At 36.5% G+C, this 22,012-nt stretch overlaps 1 protein-coding gene across 15 annotated transcripts in view; it reads right to left on the bottom strand.

The window, feature by feature from the left end:
- The window catches only part of PIGN (phosphatidylinositol glycan anchor biosynthesis class N), a 186,163-nt gene that overhangs the window by 120,645 nt on the left and 43,506 nt on the right, over window positions 1-22,012 (bottom strand). For all 15 annotated transcript variants that reach the window (XR_011504382.1, XR_011504380.1, XR_011504381.1 and 12 more), the window contains 5 exons: window positions 10,271-10,349; window positions 8,870-9,052; window positions 3,355-3,494; window positions 508-607; window positions 311-403 (listed from right to left, as the gene is read on the bottom strand). Coding sequence is in view for 12 of the 15 variants with exons in the window: in XM_070512917.1 (XP_070369018.1) it covers window positions 311-403; window positions 508-607; window positions 3,355-3,494; window positions 8,870-9,052; window positions 10,271-10,349 (595 nt within the window). In the remaining 3 variants the exon portion in view is untranslated. The remainder of the gene's footprint in view (window positions 1-310; window positions 404-507; window positions 608-3,354; window positions 3,495-8,869; window positions 9,053-10,270; window positions 10,350-22,012) is intronic.

Below are 22,012 nucleotides of genomic sequence, written 5' to 3'. Positions count from 1 at the left end.
CAGCTCCTCAGCTGCTCCACCATTTAGACATCGGAGGCTAAAGGAATTCAGGAAATGCTTCAGAGGAAGACCTACCAGCTCCGCTTCCAGAGTATTTCAATCACCACACGACCAGCTCATTTTGACACGCGAGTCTGTTTGAATCACTGAAACTTTAAAGGCAGCCTTAGTCCTCCTGTCAAAAGGACCAGGCTCTTTACGCAAGGACTCACTGTGCCCTTTTCTCTAAAAATGAACAATTCCCTGAGTCAAACACATATCAAAACAAAGTAGCTCCTAACCTGTCTAGTGTCAAAATGAGTACTTATACCTTTGCTCGAGTCCACAACTGAGTGATAAATGGCCAACCCGCAAACGCAATAAGTCCAGCTGTAAGCATATAGCGGTAGAAAAAACTGAGAACCTAGAAATGCATTCCAAAGAAGAAATGAAAAATCAGGTCATTTAAAAGGAGTTACATATATATGAAAGCAATCTGAAAATGTTGTAATGTGGTTAATGACTTACTAATACTTCAATTCCCAGGGTAGAGACTAACAGGTATCCAACAAAATGACTCGGAGGGCAGCTCAAGAGTGATGCAACAAGGTCTTGAATAACTTGAAATCTGTTTAACGAGATTATTCATAAAAAGATTATTTACACTCCATATTGAATCACATATTGGGTCATAAATAATAAAAAATAAAAACATTCCACAGAGCTAGAAATCAGGGAATTTTCATTATTCAAAAACTGAGATAATCTTGAAAAGATTTATTTCAATGGCTTTGATTACCTAAATTATTTTTTTTAAATCTAGAAGTATTTTAGGAAAAACTGCAATTTCTGAATTAATTTGATATAACCACAAAAATTTGCTTGGTTTTTTATAAACATCAATGACAAGAAATGTCTTGTTTGATCTTAGTTTAAACATGGGTACATGCAATTACAGATATAATACCAGAAATAAAATACAATGAACTCAAACGAATAAAACTGAAAAAATTTTTTAAATTCACCAAGGTTAATCTTATACTGAAATCTCATCTATCTTAATGAAATAAAGGTAGACTTTCCTAATCTAGGTAGAGTAAATCTTTTTTTTTTTAAAGATTGGCACCTGAGCTAACATCTGTTACCACTCTTTTTTTTTTTCTTCTCCCCAAAGCCCCCCAGTTCATAGTTGTATATTCTAGTTGTGAGTGTTTCTGGTTGTGCTATGTGGGAGGCCACCTCAGTATGGCCTGATGAGCAGTGCCATGTCTGTGCCTAGGATCTGAACCGGTAAAACCCTGGGCCCCTGAAGCGGAGCATGTGAACTTAACCACTTGGCCACGGGGCCGGCCCTAGGTAGAGAAAATCTTTATTGCACTTTTTCACTGAGTTAAATAACCTTTTCCAAACCCAATTTAAGATGTCACTAAATTATACACTAATTGTAATTAAATGTGAATACATAACCATTAAAAATGCGTGACATACTTGAGTACATTTTACATTTCATTTCTAGAAAAAAAAAACTAGCATTTGTAGTGAATTATTAAATAGTTAATTAGGAAAGTCAGTATGATTTGGTTTATGACCGTTTTCTGATTGAAAACAATGGCTACATAATATTATCAAAACTATTAAGGTGTCATGTAGGAAAGAAAAGCTAACATCAGTCAAAACGAGGATGTTTCTTTTGTTCTCAACAGTGAATAAGCATAGAGAAACAAGAGAGGATTTTGTTAAATCATTTAAAAGATTTTTTTCTAGAGGAAAGTGAATTTCTGTGTTTTATTTTCTATATAATCTATCAAGAAGAAAGAATACAACATACCTTTTTTTTATGATTGGCACCTGAGCTAACAACTGTTGCCAATCTTCTTTTTTTTTCTTCTCCCCAATGCTCCCCAGCACATAGTTGTATATTCTGGTTGTGAGTGCCTCTGGCTGTGCTATGTGGGATGCTGCCTCAGCATGGCCTGATGAGCAGTGCCATGTCCGCACCAGGGATCTGAACCAGCAAAACCCTGGGCCGCCCAAGCAGAGCACGAGAAGTTAACCACTCGGCCATGGGGCCGGCCCACAACATACTTTCAAAATCACATTTTCCCTTAAAATTTAAACATACATGTCATCTTCATAATTAGTACATTTAATTCAGGAGGGGTTCTGTAGAAAAGTGAATTTTCTATAAGGATAAAACTTTTCATTCTAAAATTTTAAAAGCAGATTAAATGACATTAGAAAAAAATATGATTTAAATATGTATATCTAGCAACCCTATTCCTTTCAAATGGAGAAGTAACAGCATGTTCTTTTGTCAGTGTCTTTTTGCTTTATATCTTAAGATGCTAATAAATATTTCAATATTAATTTTATTTTCTACATTTTTAACATTTTAATATTTTTAAAACTTAACGTTTTTAAAGAATGGAAGAGATGGTCAAAGCTGGAGTTAGCAAAAATTAGAAAAAAATACACGTTGTATTTTTTTATAAAATGTATAAAAAATGTATAAAGTATAAAATGTATAAAAAATGTATAAAAAATGTAAATTGTATAAAAAATGACACACATGCTAGCCAATGCTGAAAATACCCTTTTATTCTGGGTTCTCACTCCCTGGGCTGTTTTAGGGGTCTGGTTTTCTCAGAGGATCCTTGGATATCCAAGACTAAGTTTAAATTCTAGATTATTGGTGCAAATATAGAAATCAACAAGATCTGAAACATGACCCTCGCTGCCTGTGACCATGAACCAGCACAACGTTTTAGTGGTTTTACTTCAAAGTGCTTGAAACTTGCCTGAGATCCCCACCTCTGATGTTTTCTAAGAATCCATTTGAAATCCACTTGTGCAGAAGCACTCAGCACACGTGACTAATATCCACTCCTCTTTGTATGCACGCATTACTAGATTGGGTTTCATTACAAAGCTTCATTTATCTAGATTTACATGATGGATAGGAAAGGAGGGGCAAAAATGTTTGGAAAGAAACTATGCAAATTTCTTCATGAAACACGAAGATACACTGGAATCTGAGATGGTGAGACAAGTTCAAAATCTAAGCTACTCCTGGTATGGTACAAACGATATTAATTATTTTATTTTTATTCCATATTTTTCTTATAAAAGGTACCCAAAGAAGGGAACAAAGTCAATGCTACTTCAGGGCAATAAAGATGAAGTCAAAAGGGAATGGTAAAACAAAAAGGGATATATGCAACATTTACACTATTATAAATGAAGTGAGAGGGCCTGGAGATTTGAGGGTATTATAAATATCTTTGATGACTTATGCTACAGAAATCTAATGCATTTTAAATACAGATTTAATTATCAGTGAAGTGAAAAAACAAGACAGCAAGATGTGTTACTTACTCTCTTAGAACCGCATACCATATTGGCACTGGCAATAAACAATAGATGATATAAGTCCAGGGATATGCTTGAATCAGCAGGAAAAATGCTACTAAAACACCAATAGCTACAAAACTATATTGCAGGAGACGGCTTGGTTTCTGAAAATCAAACAAAACGTTGAAACACTTCCAAATTCATGCTAATTGACAGGCTTTTAAGAGATTTTATAAAGTGAAGAAACTATATTACTTTTTTCCCAATGGTTCTACAACTAGATGATTAATCTAAGAACTGCATTTTAAGAAATCTGTCATTAAAGCAGCATATTCCAGAAGAAAAGGCTAGATAGCCTGGAATTGCTGCAATTAAGCAATTCTCAGTTTAAAAGTGACTATGTTCCAAGTTTGTTTGCAAGTAACTTGTTCGGAACTCTGAACATCTTTCTCCTTAGTAACAATTTTATAAATGTTGATTGAATTCTCTGACTAGCTTACAAAAACCCATTTAATCCACAAGAAACTATGTGCCTTATTTTCACTTGGGACAATGCTTCCATCTATTCAAACTCCAACTTGACATGCTGCCCACGCTTCTCTCTCCACTGACCACCCACAGTAGATTCATTCAGTCATATCTCCTCTTCCCAACCACCTGCCAAGCAAGAAAGGAGTTCCTCAATGTAAGTCACCAGTGATGGCCTCCATGGGCTACGCAGGCCCATGGGTGCTCTGGGCCAGGAGTAATGATGCGTCAGGGACAGAAGTTCCAATGACTGGGAAAGCAGTGATGCTAAGAACAGTATCACATATATACTGATATGAATCACATACATAATGATTATGGAAAGGTGTGATGCTAAGAATAGTACAGGAGAACAAAACCAGGAATGGAGGGGCAATGTGGTGCTCTCCGGCCCCTGTTCCTTGTTTTCTCTCTCTATTTTCCCCTGGCTTTGCTAGCCAAAGCTAAATAAGCTGAGAATTAAGAATTACCTTCCAGAGTAGGGGAATTTAGAGAGGAAAAGCACAAAACTTTTTTCCTCTTTATAATTCCTCCCTACTGGAATAAAATATCACCAGGAAAGAAGTAAGAAGCAAAGAGAAACTAGGGCATAGTTGTAAAAAGAAGGTGAAACACAGCATTGTGTTTAAGAGTTTGGAGCTACATAGGTAAGAATTCAGATCCTGGCTCTGTCACTTGCTCACTACATGACCATGAGCAAAGTACAAAACTTTTCTGAGGCTTAATTTCACCCCATCTATAAAATGAGAATGATTCCATATGTATTTATCAACATTGGTAATGCTTAAATGAGATTATGTAAAGAAGTTAACAAAATGCCCAAAATATTACTACTGTTTAATAAATAATGGCTGCTATTATTAACTTTATTTTTCTTCTTTCCTCTTCTACTTTTCTGCATTAGTCCCAGAAGTCACTACAGAAACCCTTCAGTGAACAGCTGGAAATGAATGTTCGAGCTAGCAATGGAGGTCCCAAAGCAAGGGGACGGGAGGGGAAGGAGCAAATACCAAATGGGTGTGGACAGGGGGAGTCTCTGAAACTGAAGGCGGCTGAGGCGTGTATTCCTTGTAACAGGTGAGACTGGTTTCACATCATTTTGAGAACAGTAAAATAATAAGAAAAGAAGCTTAAAGGAGTACCTAAAAAAATACTCAAGGAATTTTCTAGCGTCAGTACAATACGGTATAATTACCTAATCCCTTGATATATAAAGTAATAGACATTACAAATGACATCTACTTGTTGGAAACTAAATCATAAAGAATTTGGTTCAGCTGAAGTAAAAATTGAAAGGATTTGCAAATAACGAGAGTGGCAGACATTTTCTACTTCATCATGAATTGACTCCCCGCCTCTCTTCGGCTCCCCCAAAAACACCCGACAATAATGAACCATGCCATGTGCATTGATTACTCCTGCAACCAGGAAACAATTAATAAGTCGCATACTCTATGCTATGGTCAGTACTAGGTACGGGCCTTCAAGGAGTTTAAACCATACAGGTGGAGACGGAATCATGGGATTGGTTTAAGGGATTAATATTTGGGGATTTTACGAGTTAATAAGAGAACAAGGGAAAGCGTATGGCAAAACAAAGATATTTTGTTCTAAAGCAAAAGACATCTGACCTGGCAGAAGCAAAGGAAAAGAGACTATGGAAGTAAAATGCAGAGTTCAAGTCAGAGCAGCTGCGGCAAATTACATTTAAAGAAAACAGAATATTCGCTGCATACTTGCCTGTAACAGTGATAAATTAGAAACGACCTGTATAATCTGGGGACACTGTCATGTAGAATTGACATAAACTTTGGAGTCAGACCTAAATTTAATTCCAGTGCTGCCATTCTATTTGCTTGTCAATTTGACTACAGCATTTAGCTTGTCTAAAGCGGTCTCCTCATGCGGCAATGGAGGATAACACTTGCTGCAGCTCATCTCTCGCTCCCGTCAGGCCCTCTAGAGTCTGGCCCTATTGAAGACTTGCAGCTCTTCCAAGCTGTGCTGCCTCTCTCCTCATCTGACAGATGCGTGTCTTTTCCTTTTTTCCTACTGGGCTAGCCTACTTACCTTTTAAGATTTCACTTCAGCAATAACCTCCTCTGCGAAGCCTGCCTGCACCCCAACTGCAAGCATCATGCCCTAATACGTGCACAGCTGCACTCCCCGTACCTCCTAACCGTTCTCCACGCCTCCCTTCATCACTGCTATCAACTACTGGCATTTTAGTCTTTCTTCCCAATTGTTTAGATTGTGTCACTTCACCAGATTATAAACTCACTGAAGAGGAATCAGAATGTTTTTGCCAACAGAATCAAAGTGTTCAAAATACTTGCAATGACCTCAACTGTAATGGTCAGGTTTATGTGTCAACTTGGCTAGGCTATAGTCCCCAGTTATTCAATCAAACACTAATCTAGTGTCGCTGTGAAAGTATCTTGTAGATGTGATTAGAGTCCATAATCAGTTGACTTTAAGTAAGGGAGATTATCCTAGATAATTGGAGTGGGCCCAATTCAATCGGCTGAAAGGCTTTAAGAGCAGAACGGAGGCTTCCCCGAGGAAGACACTGCACCTGTTGAGTGCAGCTTCCGATCCTGTCTGCAAGTTTTCCAGTCTGCGCTTCCTGATGGCCTGACCTATGGATTTAGGCCTCTTGCCTAACTAGTCCCCACAATCACATAAGCCAATTCCTTATACTCAGTCTCTCTCTTTTTTTTTTTTTTTGAGGAAGATTAGCCCTGAGCTAACTGCTGCCAATCCTCCTCTTTTTGCTGAGGAAGGCTGGCCCTGAGCTAACATCCATGCCCATCTTCCTCTACTTTATATGTGGGACGCCTGCCACAGCATGGCTTGCCAAGCAGTGCCATGTCTGCACCTGGGATCCGAACTGGCAAATCCTGGGCTGCCAAAGCAGAATGTGTGCACTTAACTGCTGTGCCACCCGGCTGGCCCCACACACTCAGTCTCTTAATACGTAGATTTTACTGGGTCTGTTTCTCTGTCACAGAGAACTAGCTGATACGCCAACTAAATAAAGTCTAACGCCTATAGTCCAGCGTTTGAGGCCTTTGATTAGTTCAGTCTAATCTATATTGTCAGTATTAGCTCTTAATAGGCACTTGAACAAACTTCCCACATTCTCCCCAACTTGAACTATTTATTTTGAAGGCAGCATGGTATAGAAAGAGCATAAATTTAAGTATTACAAAATATTAGTTCTGTCATTAACATCAGTGTGTCCTTAAAGAAAATATATCTCTCTCTGAGCCTAAATTCCCCCAACTATATAATGATAATCATAACTGCCAAATTTAGGGTGGTGATAAGCTTAACTGCATAGCGCACATAAAGCACCGGGACAGTCCTGGAATGGAGGGGCTCAGGAAACATTACCTATTATCCCAGCTCTGCCTCTGTTTATATGATTCTATTTGCTTTAATGCTCATCTCCTTATAGTCTGAGTGTTAAAGTTCCACCAAGACTTACTTTTTCCTGGTATCATCACCCTAGCTAAAGTGAGCTCTCCTTTATTTAAAATAGGATAATCTTTGCATCACACTAAACCTAACATATATTAAAATTGTTAAATGTTAAAGTTGTCTTTTATAACGTGTGTAGTATAGTGACCTGTATCTGATAAGGTGGTTATGTGTGTACATCTCTTACCTACTTTACTTAATTCTAAGCTTCTTGAGAACAGAATCTGAATTTTACATTTCTTTGTACAGCCTATGCAGCATCTAGTATTGTACTGTACACTCAATTAAATATTTGCTGTATTATCAGATTAATAATAAAGAAGAACTATCAGCTACAAAACTGCTGACACATCAACCTAAAGACATATCCTTTCACAATAGCCTGAACATCAAGATGAATATGAAAAGGCAGCATCTGGCACAAGACTATTCTGGACTCAAACCTCAGCTCCTCCACATCCTAGCTGAGTGGCCTTTTGCAAGTTACTTAAACAGCTTGTTTCCTCTTTTGTAAAGAGAAATTATAATCCTACTTTCAGCATTGTTATGAGTTTAAAATGGCAAAATAAATTTAAACTACCTAGCAGAATGCCAAGACATATCCATTACTAAAACACGATTGTTTCTGTCTCTTTTCCTACCATGTGAGAAATTATTCCTATTCTAGCCAATTTCACATACATTCAAATAATGAAAATTACTTGGAGGAAATTATTTAAGATGTTTTAAAGTACTATAAAAAACTGGGAAAAAACACTACTGTTCTCCTTCTATTACAGAAAAATAAAATATAAAATTGTAAAAAGTTACCACTGGAAATGTTTGCAGACTGTTATTATTAATAATATCCTATCTGGAAAGTTAGCAACATATTTTAAAAGAGTAAAGTGTTTTAACGTAGTAAAACCATATATGTACTGTTATATTTTCTCATTTATATGAAACACTATTAGAGGTTTTTTTCTGCATTGAAAAAGTAAACTAGGGACTAATTCTTAAAATGAGGATAAATAGAAAGTTCTGGAAATTTGTATTTAAGAATTTCATAAAGTTGAAATAAGGTAAGAACAGTTCCAGAAAACATATACATTATTTAAAAAGAAGCCTTTGAATGGTGATTTGTTGCTTTCCAGCTCCTATTCTTTTAATATCAGATAAAGTTAAATATATTGCTTTGAAGTAGTTTTCTGACCACCTGTACTAGAAAGATATGGAATACTTACAACATGGGAAATAATCACAGAAAAGAACAGAAAATCAACACAGTGTCACAGGAGAATTTAAATTATACAGGTATCTTTATAGCCCGCTTCAGTTAAAGGGCCATTATTATTAATACACTCTTTTCCCAACTAAAGAAACAGAGATAATTGAGAAAAAAAGAACAAAAGCAAGTAAAAGATAAGAGTTAGCTGCATCAACCTGCACACTGTATGAACTCATTACAAGTGATTTGATTTGATTTCTTTCCTCAGTCCTAGTGATTTTACACCATCATCTGAATCTCCATTATAGTTTCTGAACATACCTTAACTTCTCTACTACCACCTCTGGGAAGGTTGGAATGAAACTTGAGGATCAACAAAGAAGCATAAGATGTCCATCCCACGAAACCAAGAACAACGGTGATGCCCAAAAAGAATCTGTCGTAAGTGTGATAATAGGACAATCCTTTCAATGCAAGATGAATCAGCTCCTTGCAAAGGGAGATCTACAGAGAAAGAAAAATATAACTTGCCACATGGAAAGAATAAGAAAACCTAAGTGTCAAAGGAAGGAAAATTATTAAAATTAGAGTGAGTAACTGTAGATGCCTGATCAAGGACAGATTTTAATTGTTCGAGGATCTTCTTGCAAAGTAGAAGAAAAATTCCTGAATAAAATGAATGTTTAAATCTTGATAAGAGGGGCCAGCCCAGTAGCACAGCAGTTAAGTTCGCTCATTCCGCTTCGGAGGCCTGGGGTTTGCTAGTTCGGATCCCGGGTATGGATACGGCACCGCTTGTCAAGCCATGCTGTGGCAGGCGTCCCACATATAAAGTAGAGGAAGATGGGCATAGATGTTAGTTCAGGGCCTATCTTCCTCAGCAAAAAGAGGAGGATTGGCAGCGGATGTTAGCTCAAGGCTAATCTTCCTCAAACAAACAAAAATCTATAAATCTTGATAAGAAAGGGCATTTTAAATGTATCTATCTGTGATTTAATATAGTGATTTAAAATCATTCATTTTGTGGAAATTATCTTCAGAGTACATGAAAGAAAGAAATGAAGGCCCTCTACTAGACGTCCCAAATAACAGAGATGCCCACATTTATATCATTTTTTTACTTTCTCATATCAGACTACCCAAATCAGTAATAAAACATCATTAAAATAGCTTAGTATTTTGGAGGAGGAGAACAGCTTACCATTTTAAAAGCAATACAAAAATAAGCATTAGAAATACATGGTATTACTCAGGCAATTTTAGAAACTACTAATAGAATTCTATCATAGTTTAAAATTATGTGACCATTTAACAAAGAGAAAGTCAATGAAAAACATAGTAGGGTAGGAGCCGGAGGAGTCAAAGCTTCAATATAAATATTAGACTTCTGATAGTGTGTAGATAATTCCAAATGTACAAATATGTCATGTTCTAAAATATTATGCATAAGTAAGGTGATAGAAACCTGGAATACACTTTGTCATCATAGCAAATGGCAATTGTTCATTTCTAATGCTAACCTAAAAAAGTTTACCCATAACATTATCTGAAACAAGAGAAGTATGCCCATGGCAAAAGCAGCTACTTAGGAAATACAATCCTATCTTGAGGGTTCAGGAAAGCTCCCTGGCCTGCCCACTGTGCTCTCCATGGCCATACCTTGCCCCTCCCCGTATCCAAAATGATGATCAGCTGTTTACATAACAAGGCCTGCATACTTACTGCTTCATCATACTTTCTCTGTTTTATATAAGATCTTGCTTTTCTTAAAATGTTGTGCTGTTTAGACTCAGAAAGCAACCTACAAAGGAAAAAAAAGTTAGGTTTAAAACGTCTCCTCATTTCAATTATATTTTTTCTTGTTTTTTTGCTGAATTGAAAATAAAAGAATGGTGAAACTTGAGAAAACGAAAAAACAAAACAAAAGAAAAAAAGAAACTTCAAGCTAAAGTGTATTATTGCTGGTTATCAGAACTCTTCTAAGAAACAGCTTATAGTTAAATTTGGTGTTCTTGACTCAAAGTTTTAACTGCCAAACTATACTTATGATAGTCATATAATCCATCATTTTGGAGAAATGTTAATACTCTAACAAAGAAATTCTGATTAGATCAACAGAATGAATGGAACAGCAAACTAGTGTTGTGAGTCCACCGCACAGCCCTTCCATGCTCATTGGCAGACACAGCAGACAGGCAGATCCATCATGGCGCTCGCCTTGTACCCCTGAGCCAGAGGAGCCTAAGAATTTTCATTACCGAGGAGCTCGGGACAGAGCCTAACCAATAGTCAGTTACTGAACAATTTGAACCTATTTGCTATTCTTATACTGTACCATATACCTTTTCTGTTCCCCTATCTTTCATTTTTCTTTCCTTCATTTCCCTGTCCTTTTACCACAGCAGAAATCTTAAATACACAAGAGAAATACTCCTAATATTGCATAAATTGAAAAGGTACATATCTAAAGGTATTAAGTTCATGGAATGTAGAAACTGAGGAAATATAACCAGAACATAACTACCTTATTGAAATAACTAAGTATATTTAAGTACAAAATATACTGCTTAACTAACACCTACACTCCTAAAATGAATACCTTTATATTTAAAAAGTACAAAAAAGCTATTTAAAGATATATTAGGTTAGATGATATGAAATTGCTATTTTTGTATGTCAAAACTACTAAATTAGATATTGGCAATTTCATATGGTTCAACATAATATAATCACTTGGCTTCTTTCTATTTGGTTCCAGAAGTCTCTGAAGAGATAAGATTGAGATGTGTAGGAAGTAAATCTTTTAAGTGATGTTATTAATTTGAGAGACATCACAGAGTTCTTTCATAAACTGAAACTCTCTGTCTAGAAAATATAAATAATCTGAAATCTTTCATGTAATTTCAGAAAATTCATGAACCCCAGAAGCTCCTCTATGTACCCTCCAGAGCTCCCTGGTTAAGAATCTGGGGCTTCCACATCTTTCAATTCAGGGGAATCCAATCACTGTTTCAGACTGCAGGAAAATTCCCCACCCCTGGACTCACTGGGATTTGAAGTAAAAAGGTAGCAGGAAGCAGGAATATGTGAAAAAAAAACAAGTTACTTCAAATTGTTGCCATGATCCAGTTCTTTGTTCTTCAGACATCACACATTTTGGAATACTTTCCTGGAAGTCTTAAAAATGGAACTACTGGGCCAAAGTGCAGAGGCCTCTCTGAAGGCTGTATCTGGTTGAACTTTCCAAATTTCTTCAAGGCCTTCTACTTGATCTCCCTCCCCTTGCTCTGATCCACTCAGCTTCCTAAAACGCTGATTGCATCTTCTAACTTACTTGAAATTGATATGGGCATCCTACTATCTACTTCATCAATTCTCAACTTCTTGGTCTACTGACGACCATCTCCTATTCTACTTAATTTCCCATTATCACAAATGTATACCCTGAGCTATAGAATGGTTAAACTCTTCATTCTTCACCTCTTGTATTCACATCTGAGTTCTTGTTCATAAAGATCCTCCCCTCTCTGCTTTCCAAAATCAAATCTTCGTTATCCTTTATGGTCCACTCCAAATCTCACCTCAAACCATTAGCACTTTAGTGTGGTTTAATGATCAATTCATTTCTCTTCAATTAAATTTTAACCTCCATGTGGACCATTAATTATTTCCATGACTATCCACAATATTACTTAGCAAAGAGCTAAGCACATAAAACGAATCAATAAATCTTAATGGAGTAAAATGCTATCAAAATATTGCAGACCTAAAAAAGGAATAGAAATAAGAGAATAATATACATTGCCAATCTTAAAGCACCTAACAATTTGCTAAATTAAATAAAAAGATGAAAAAAAAGATTGTCAGCAACTAAATTTCTTAAACTAATTTAATACATGTTCTCAAGTGAAGTCTTAAGAACAATGAGAGAAGAAACTTTTTTAAAGAGAAACATTTATGTTACATTATGTTGTATGTAACACGTTGTATGTGAAATATTATATTATATTAGGTATGAAATATTACGTTATATATGGAGTACTTAGGTAAGGAAACCAAGACCAGGTTAATTTCTATTTTTCCTAAATAGACTATATGTAAATCTTGGGATATACCAAAGGTTCAGAATATGTCTGGAATCCATCAAAATGTTCTGTACAATCCTCACTGTAGCATTGACATTAAAGATTCTCATAAACTTGTCCCCCTATATACAATTATCTGGAATTACTTTAATACAGGTTCTGAGATGAATATATATATACATATATTTTTTTTTTACTTTTCCATAAGTCAGGAAGGGGTGCAAAATAAATCTTACTATCACATATTTTAACCATAAACAAGTTCTGTGAGAAAAGTAAAGTCCAGAATATATGGTACAATATGTTAACATTTATGTAAAAAAGACAAAACAAATAACAAAACAAGAGGGTTTGGCAGGGGAGTAATCTAAGGAATAACACATGTAAATTAGAATGAATGAAGGGCATCTGCACATGTGAACATGATAAATCTTGAAAATCATACTGATTGGAAAAAAGAGAATTATAATAAGAACTGGTAGATTTTAAAAACAGGGATTCAATTACATTACACCATTTTATTTCTTAAGGAAAAAAGGATCTAAAGAAATATGGTAAAATGTTAACATTTCTTAAACCTGGATTGTGGGTACAAGGATTTTTGTTACATTCTCCATTCTTTTTAGCACGTGTGAAGTATTTCATAATTAAAATTTAAAATATGTTAGCAAGAGGGATATATACATACATGTACATATCTACACATGATATATATAGACAGATGTATAAGAAACTGCAACGTTGCCTCCAGAGAAAAAGACTCTAAGACTGGAATACTGGAGAGGTAACTTTTTATTATCGTTTGTGTAATTTTTATTGTGTTAATGCATTACTTTTTCATTCACATTTAACTGACAAGTTTTTCTTTAAATAAAATAATGAAAACATTAAATTTAAGCATAGCTTCTGGCTATGATGGAGAAGTTTGGGTATACAATGCTCCCACCAGGAGCAACTGGAAAGTCTGATACAATAAAATTAAAAATCAATTTGAAGGTACTGGAGAGCTGCTGAGACCACCAAGAATTGAACGGTTAAGATACTAGACAGAAGGAAGCCACAGAGGAGACATCCAACATTCTAGGAACTGTAACCCTTAGCACATCTGCCACTCTTCTTCTCGGCACAAGGCAGCTGAGAATTTGGGCACAGAGCTGCTGGCTGGAGGGAAGGAACCCAGTGGAGCCTCTGGAAATCTTATGAAACTGCACACATACAAGTTAAAATGTGTGGCTGCCAATGCAGCCAGGACTTGAGGACCCCAAGAGAAGAAAGGTAAGAGAATAATATAAAATTTTCATTCTAGATTTTAAAAAAGGACATGAAAAGAAGGTTATCTGGAATTAATTTAATACAGACTCTGAGATGAAGTCTTAAAGAATGAGAGAAGGGACTTTTATAAGAAAGAATTTATATTCTATTACATATAGAGAACTCAGGTAAAGAAATAGAGGCCAAGTCCTGGTGAGAAGAGAGGTGAAAAGGGAGGTGAGCTTGACCCTCAGCTGAATTCTTCAGCTGTGTAGGACGAGAGGACAAGAAGCTAAGAAGAAAGCCCCTGAAAAGTAGGAGAGAAGTTTTGGAAGTCTCAAGATATATAAGAGACAAAACTTCGTGTTCAGGAGCCACCAGAGAAGACAGGCTCTAAATAACACACCGAGCTTTTGACTGAGATCACTGGAGGCTACACTCCAAGGGCAGAGGCCACCCAGAGGTAGGAGCAGAGTTAACAAAACCTCAACACAGCCTTGAGTCAGCCACCACTCTGCGCCTGTCAGAGGATAAGGTGAAACCCCTCTGGAGAATGAGATAATCCAGAGCTTCTAAAACTTTCCGTACACAGTGACAAGCATTCATTTACAAACTACCAGACTAAACAACAGGATCAACTGAAAAGACAACAGAAACAAACTCACAAATAATATGGATATTGGTAGTGTTGTTAGGTGCACACTTTAAAATAATTGTGGTTAAGGAGGGCCAGCCCCATGGCATAGTGGTCAAGTTTGGCACATTCTGCTTTAGTAGCCCAGGTTCAAAGGTTCAGATTCCGGGCACAGACATACACCACTTGTCATCCATGCTGTGGTGGCAACCCACATGTAAAGCAAAGGAAGACTGGCACAGATGTTAGCTCAGGGCTAATCTTCCTCAGAAAAAAAAATAATAATAATTGTGGTTAATATATTCAGTAATAGAGAATAAGACAGAAAATTGCACCAAAGAACTGGAATCTGGGGCCAGCCCGGTGGCGCAGCGGTTAAGTGTGCACGTTCCACTTTGGTGGCCCGGGGTTTGCTGCTTCAGACCCCAGGTGTGGACATGACACCACCTGGCAAGCCATGCTGTGGCAGGAATCCCACATATAAAGTAGAGGAAGATGGGCACGGATGATAGCTCAGGGCCAGTCTTCCTCAGCAAAAAGAGGAGGATTGGCAACAGATGTTAGCTCAGGGCGAATCTTCCTCAAAAAAAAAAAAAAACTGGAATCTTTTTTTTCTTTTCTGAGGAAGATGCACCCTGAGCTAACACCTGTGCCAATCCTCCTCTATTTTTTTGTATGTGGGACACCTCCACAGCGTGGCTGGTGAGTGGAGTAGGTCTGCACCTGGGATCCAAACCTGCGAACCCAGGCTGCCAAAGTGGAGCGCGCAGAACTTCAACCACTCAGCCATGTGGCTGAGTCTTGAAATCTTTTTTGTGTGTGTGAGAGGAAAATTGGCCCTGAGCTAACATCTGTTGCCAATCTTCCTCTTTTTTGCTTGAGGAAGACTGTCGCTGAGCTAACATCTGTGTCAATCTTCCTCTGTTTTATGTGGGATGCTGCCACAGTGTGGCTTGATGAGCGGTGCTAGGTCTGCGCCCAGGATCCAAATCTGCAAACCCCGGGCCACTGAAGTGGAGCGCATGAACTGAACCAACACACCACAGGGCCAGCCCCTGGAATCTATTTTTTAAATGAACTAAAATGGAAATGCTAGAATTGAAAAAAGGTAATAACTGAAATTAAGAATTCAATAGCAGCAAACTGGACAAAACAGAAGAGAGATTTGTTTTATTAGAAGATAGGTCAGTAGAAAATATCCCACCTACACCTTGAAGAGCAGAAAGAATGGAAAATACAGAAAAGACAATTAAAAAAACCATACAAGTCACTGTGATCAGGTCTCTCTCTCTCTCTCACACACACACATGTAACTGGAATCCCAAAGAGGGAGAAGAGAGAGAATTTGGCAGAAGCAAAATTTGATGATGATGGCAAGACAACATTTCTACATAGTGGTACTTTGTATGAAAAAATTTCCTTTATTGACTAAATCTTTTATACTGAAAACATCGTTTTAAAAGAATCTATTATCAATATGTTATGCTTTAGTAAAAGGGAAAAGAGAAATGAGTATTAATTGTGCACTTTTCTTTGCTGTGATTGCTATCATTCCATCTTTGTTCCTTAGTTATTTGAACACTATAGAGAAAGTAAAACATGTTTTAGGATTATCAAGAATTTTATCATCAATTATTTAGGGTGAACTAGTGTTTGGAGTACAAAATCTCCTTAAAATACTGCCCTTTGAACAAGTATATCTTCTTTACTCAGATTTTTATTACAGAAATATTTCCCTTTACACATGATATCTTAGAGATACATAGTGATATCCAGACCACTCCTTTTTAGAACATCTATTTAGATTAAGGGAAAAAACAAATCAAGAAGATAAAGTCAGAGAAAGCAGGATAAAAATTATTTTATTTCTAGATAATTTGCATCCCTTTAGACTGATCGGTGATGTAAAATCTTATATCATCTTTCATGACATAACTGAGTCAATGAATATTTTCCTATGTATGTATGTGATGTATAAAAGTTAAAATTTTTAAAGAAGAATGCCAGTTTCTAGGCAGAAAATTATATTTCTAGTAAATAATTGGTAAATCAAATGGGTGAAGTGGTGGAAGGATTCACATTAAAATCAGTGTTTAAATTTGATCCAAGGGAGGAACTTTAATCTGTATCAGCCTAAAAGAAACAAATATATTAAAAAGAAGCAAAGTATCTTGAATTTTAGTAGAAAATAGATTAAAATATTTTGTTAAAATTTATTTAAGTTCCCTGAATTTATATAGTGACTATTAATAAAAGATGAATGTTTTTGCTTCCATTGGCAAGGAATAATATCTCCTTCCCATTTTCATTTTTTTCTAAAATATCTTTTAAGAGATCTTTCTTGCTTTTTTCCCATTTCATGGCATTTTTTTCTTTTAAAGTTTTTCTTGTCTTACTTTGGCTTCTAAAGCACACACTTTTCAAATATAAAATGGCTTTCCTCCTTTTTAAGGTACTTTGACATATAGGCAAACTTTTATGCTTCGCCTAATCATATAGCTCCACCTGCTGGTCATCCCTTGGCATAGCATCAGGGTCCACAGGACCCAACTTTAGCTTACTGTTTCTTTTTCAAGCAGTTCTATTTGTTAGAACAGATATTTCATGACTTTTTTTCTTTCTTAGAGGTCTTTAAAATAGCAAAGATAAAATTTACTTATTTTTTAAAGAATAGGATAAAATATGATATGTAATTAATTACCATATGGATCCACTGGACACTTTCACAAATCTAAGATATGTTCCAGGATCTTAGCATCTTATTTTTCCTATATCTTGAAATATTCGCTATTTCATCACCCTAGAAATTATCACATTATTCATCAATTGTTCATGCTATAGAAGACTAAATAAGACAATGGAAGAATGGTAAAGAGATATTATTAAACTAAAATCTAGTGATGCTGGTGAAATTGATCATGTAAGTAAAATCTCAAGACTATGAATTTTTAGATATAAATATCCTAGATAAATTTTCTCAAATTAAGAATTGATGAACGAACAATATATTTCTAAGAATAAAAAGGAAATACGGTACTTATTCAAGAGGGAAGGGCTTCATCACACAGTTGTTTGAACAAGAACCTGAGCTGTTTTGCAGAAAGGATAAGTGATGACAGTATTCTTTACCTTTTATGATGTTTATGTGCCAATGTTTACTTGATATAGTTTCTAAGTGGACAGTGCTGACATTAGATGTGCATATAAAGGTGATCGGAAGAAAACACATGGTGTAGAAATACAAAAGATTCATTGGATTAGAGAAAAATAAAGAGTCCATTGTACTTACACGATAAATGGTGATAACTGTTTTTCCTGGTGTACTGAACATATATAATAGGAACAATACTTATTATAGAAATAAAATATCCAAGAGTAAAATAATGAGCAATAGATATTGTGGGAAAATCTATAAAATTTTACTACAGAACACAACAGAAGATATAAATAAATAAATATTGGATACTAATGTTCAGTATTGTAAAAATGTCAATCCTCTAAAAATTACTTCCTAAATACAGTGTAATAACCAAAGAATTTCTCATATAACTCAAGATGATGATTCTAAAATATATATAGAAGAATAAATTTTTTTTATTCGTTTCCATGATTTTTATGAATTTATGATTCATGCCAATGCTTAAAATACCTATTTTTTGTTTCTTTTTTAATGTTTTGTCAAAGCAATATATGCATATAATTTTTAAAAATCGAAAACAGTACAGAAAGGCACAGTGTTGTTAACACCATTGAGTGGAGTCCGACTCCTGGCAACCCTGTGTATAGGTGAGAGGGACTCTACCCGGTCTTTTTGCACCATCCTCTCACACTCTGGAACTATATCAGACAATGCTCTGCTGCTATTCACAGGGTTTTCATGGCCAATATTTTTGGAGGTGGGTGGCCACCTCCTTCTTCCTACTCTGTCTAGTCTGGAAGCTCCACCGAAACCTGTCAGCGTGGGTGACCCTGCTGGTGTTTGAAATACCGGAGGCACAGCTTTTAGCATCACAGCAACACGCAGCCGCCACAGTATGAACAACCAACAGACGGATGGTGTGGTTCCCTGACTGAAAATGATCCCCAGCCACAGTGGTGACAGAATCAATCCTTAATCACTAGAGGACACAATGACAACCAATAAATCCCTGCCCTACCCCTTCTCATCTCTCAGCTCCTCAATGTAGAGACAAAAGCTTTTCCATGTGTCTCTTTTTAGTTACCTGATAGTTACCTCCAGTTTTCTTAATCACGTGCTTTTATTACTATTTCTTGACTTGATGACCTGAGACACTTTCTGTTGACTCCTGGCTGACTCTGGCTGTTCCTGCTGTCTCCTCCTACCTCAAGATGGTTATATGACTATTTTTACGTCCTCTGTTTGCTGGTTAGTCACTTTAACAATCTAATACCTAAACCTCTGTCTTACATTCTCGACTGTAGCCAGAATCTCCATATTTGACTTTATGAGGACAACAGCACCACTATTAATCCATTTACATTTTTTTCCCTGCCTGCCTTCCAACCTATAACCTTGTACACTGTCAAGGTTGGTAACATTTGCATTCTATTCTATAATCATAATTATGTCTTTCCTGCTTTGTCTGAGGCTTGACTCGAAAAGCTGAAAACCAATGTTTACATTATTATGATTATTTAAATCCTGTTCACTGAGTAGCAAAGTTGTATGCTATAATTAGATTTTCTCATCTATTTCATTGAAACCTTTATCCATGTGCCAATGTTCAAATGAATTCCCTTTCTCATACTCCCAGCAACTGTTCAAAATCATGTCACATCTTAGTTTGCTTCATATTTGAAGCACACTTTCTTGTACAGTTTGAAATGTTTTCTTTTCCTTGAAGTTTCCAATTGTCATTGTTTTGGGGGATGAAGAAACGTACGCCTCCCACATATGTTATCGTGTTTCCTCCAGCTTCTTACTCAATCCATACATTACTTAAAATTCATTTCATTTCACTTGAGGTCTACACATTCACTTCCTATTCTAATCTGGAGGATTTGCCTCCCATTTGGACCATTCATTTTTTTTAAAAGATGGGCACCTGAGCTGCTAACTGTTGCCAATCTTTTTTTTTTCTGCTTTTTCTCCCCAAATCCCCCCAGTACATAGTTGTATATTATTAGTTGTGGGCCCTTCTAGTTGTGGCATGTGGGACACTGCCTCAACATGGCCTCATGAGCGGTGCCATGTCCGCACCCAGGATATGAAGCTGCAAAACCCTGGGCCACCGAGGCAGAGTGCGAGAACTTAACCACTAGGCCACGGGGCTGGCCCTGGACCATTCTTCTACAATTTATCACTTCTAAGTTTTTAGTTGCATTTTCCTTTGTCAAAAAATGCATCCTAAATAGGACAAAGAATCCTAAAATTCCTATGGGGCAACAAAAGACCCCAAATTGCTAAAGCAATCCTGAGAAAAAAGAACGAAGCTGGAAGCATCACAATCCCTGACTTCAAAACATACTACAAAGCTACAGTAATCAAAACAGCATGGTACTGGTACAAAAACAGGTGCACAGATCAATGGAACGGAATTGAAAGCCCAGAAATAAAACCACACATCTATGGACAGCTAATCTTCGACAAAGGAGTTGAGGGCATACAATGGAGAAAAGAAAGTCTTTTCAACAAATGGTGCTGGGAAAACTGGAAAGCCACATGTAAAAGAATGAAAATTGACCATTCTTTTTCACCATTCACAAAAATAAAGTCAAAATGGATCAAAGACCTAAAGCTGAGACCTGAAACCATAAGGCTTCAAGAAGAAAATGTAGGCAGTACACTATTTGACATCAGTATTAAAAGGATCTTTTTGGACACCATGTCTTCTCAGACAAGAGAAACAATAGAAAGAATAAACAAATGGGACTTCATCAGACTAAAGAGCTTCTTCAAGGCAAGGGAAAATAGGATTGAAACAAAGAAACAACCCACTAACTGAGAAAAAATATTTCCAAGTCATACATCTGACAAAGGGTTAATCTCCATAATATATAAGGAACTCACACAACTCAACAACAAAAAATCAAACAACCTGATCAAAAAATGGGCAGGAGACATGAACAGACATTTCTCCAAAGAAGATATATGGATGGCTAATAGGCACATGAAAAGATGTTCATCATCACTGTGCATCAGAGAAATGCAAATCAAAACTACACTAAGATATCACCTTACACCCGTTAGAATGGCAAAAATAACTAAAACAAACAGTAGCAAATGTTGGAGAGGCTGTGGAGAAAAAGGAACCCTCATACACTGCTGGTGGGAATGCAAACTGGTACAGCCACTATGGAAAATAGTATGGAGATTCCTCAAAAAATTAAAAATAGAACTACCATATGATCCAGCTATCCCTCTACTGGGTATCTATCCAAAGAGCTTGAAGTCAGCAATTCCAAAAGTTCCATGCACCCCAATGTTCATTGCAGCATTATTTACAATAGCCAAGACATGGAAGCAACCTAAGTGCCCATCAACAGATGACTGGATAACCAAGATGTGGTATATATATATAAACAATGGAATACTACTCAGCCATAAAAAAGAACAAAATCGTCCCATTTGCAGCAACATGGATGGACCTTGAGGGAATTATGTTAAGTGAAATAAGCCAGATAGAGAAGGACAATCTCTGTATGACTCCACTCATATGAGGAATTTAAACATGTGGACAAAGAGAACAGATTAGTGGCTACCAAGGGAAAGGTGGGTTGGGGGGGTGGGTACAAAGCGTGAAGTGGTGCACCTACAATACGACTGACAGACAATAATGTACAACTGAAATTTCACAAGATTGTAACCTATCATTAACTCAATAAAAAAAAATGCATCCTGTACCTTTCTCATTTTGTAAAGTTTGTGCTGCTTTTTGTTTTATGGATACAATAGTTTCTCAAATATTTGTGAGGATTTTAATATTTTTAAGTTCTTTTCTGTCCCTTAAATTATCAATTTCCTCAAGTGTCAATTCTTCATTTTATCTTTGGCTTTTCTGGCCACATTGCAGGCTTTTGGCAAATGGTGATTTTCAGCCAGATTAGTCTACAGGCCAGGCTGGTAAGCTTCGCTCCAGGGTGGGTGAGCTAGTCGGTGGGAATCAAGCATCCTGCTGGGCCCCCAGATGACACAGAGCTAGCAGTGGCTCTGCAGGCAGATGTTGAGCATCAGAGCAAGGGAAGTTCGTGGTCAGCCAGCAGGCCAAGTCGAAGCAGGTGGGTAGTGTGCACTTGAACTCCTTGTAGAAAAGCACTTCCTTGATCAGTCTTTCTACAGTGGCTGGTCTAAAGCAACCCTCAGTTATTCTCACTTTGAATGTCTTGTGTCTTTTCTTCACGCCAGGAAATGATAATATATTTGTTGTTCATTTATTTGTTTATTTTCTTATGGTCTGACTGTACCACAACATTATAAATAAACAGACACACATGATATGTAAATAATATAATATGGGGCAAATTCCAATCAAT

This window comes from Equus asinus, chromosome 7 (genome assembly GCF_041296235.1).
Source record: "Equus asinus isolate D_3611 breed Donkey chromosome 7, EquAss-T2T_v2, whole genome shotgun sequence".
In the NCBI taxonomy this organism is placed as follows: domain Eukaryota; kingdom Metazoa; phylum Chordata; class Mammalia; order Perissodactyla; family Equidae; genus Equus; species Equus asinus.
Note: the sequence above shows the minus strand (reverse complement) of the source record. Positions and strands in the feature narration are given on the sequence as shown.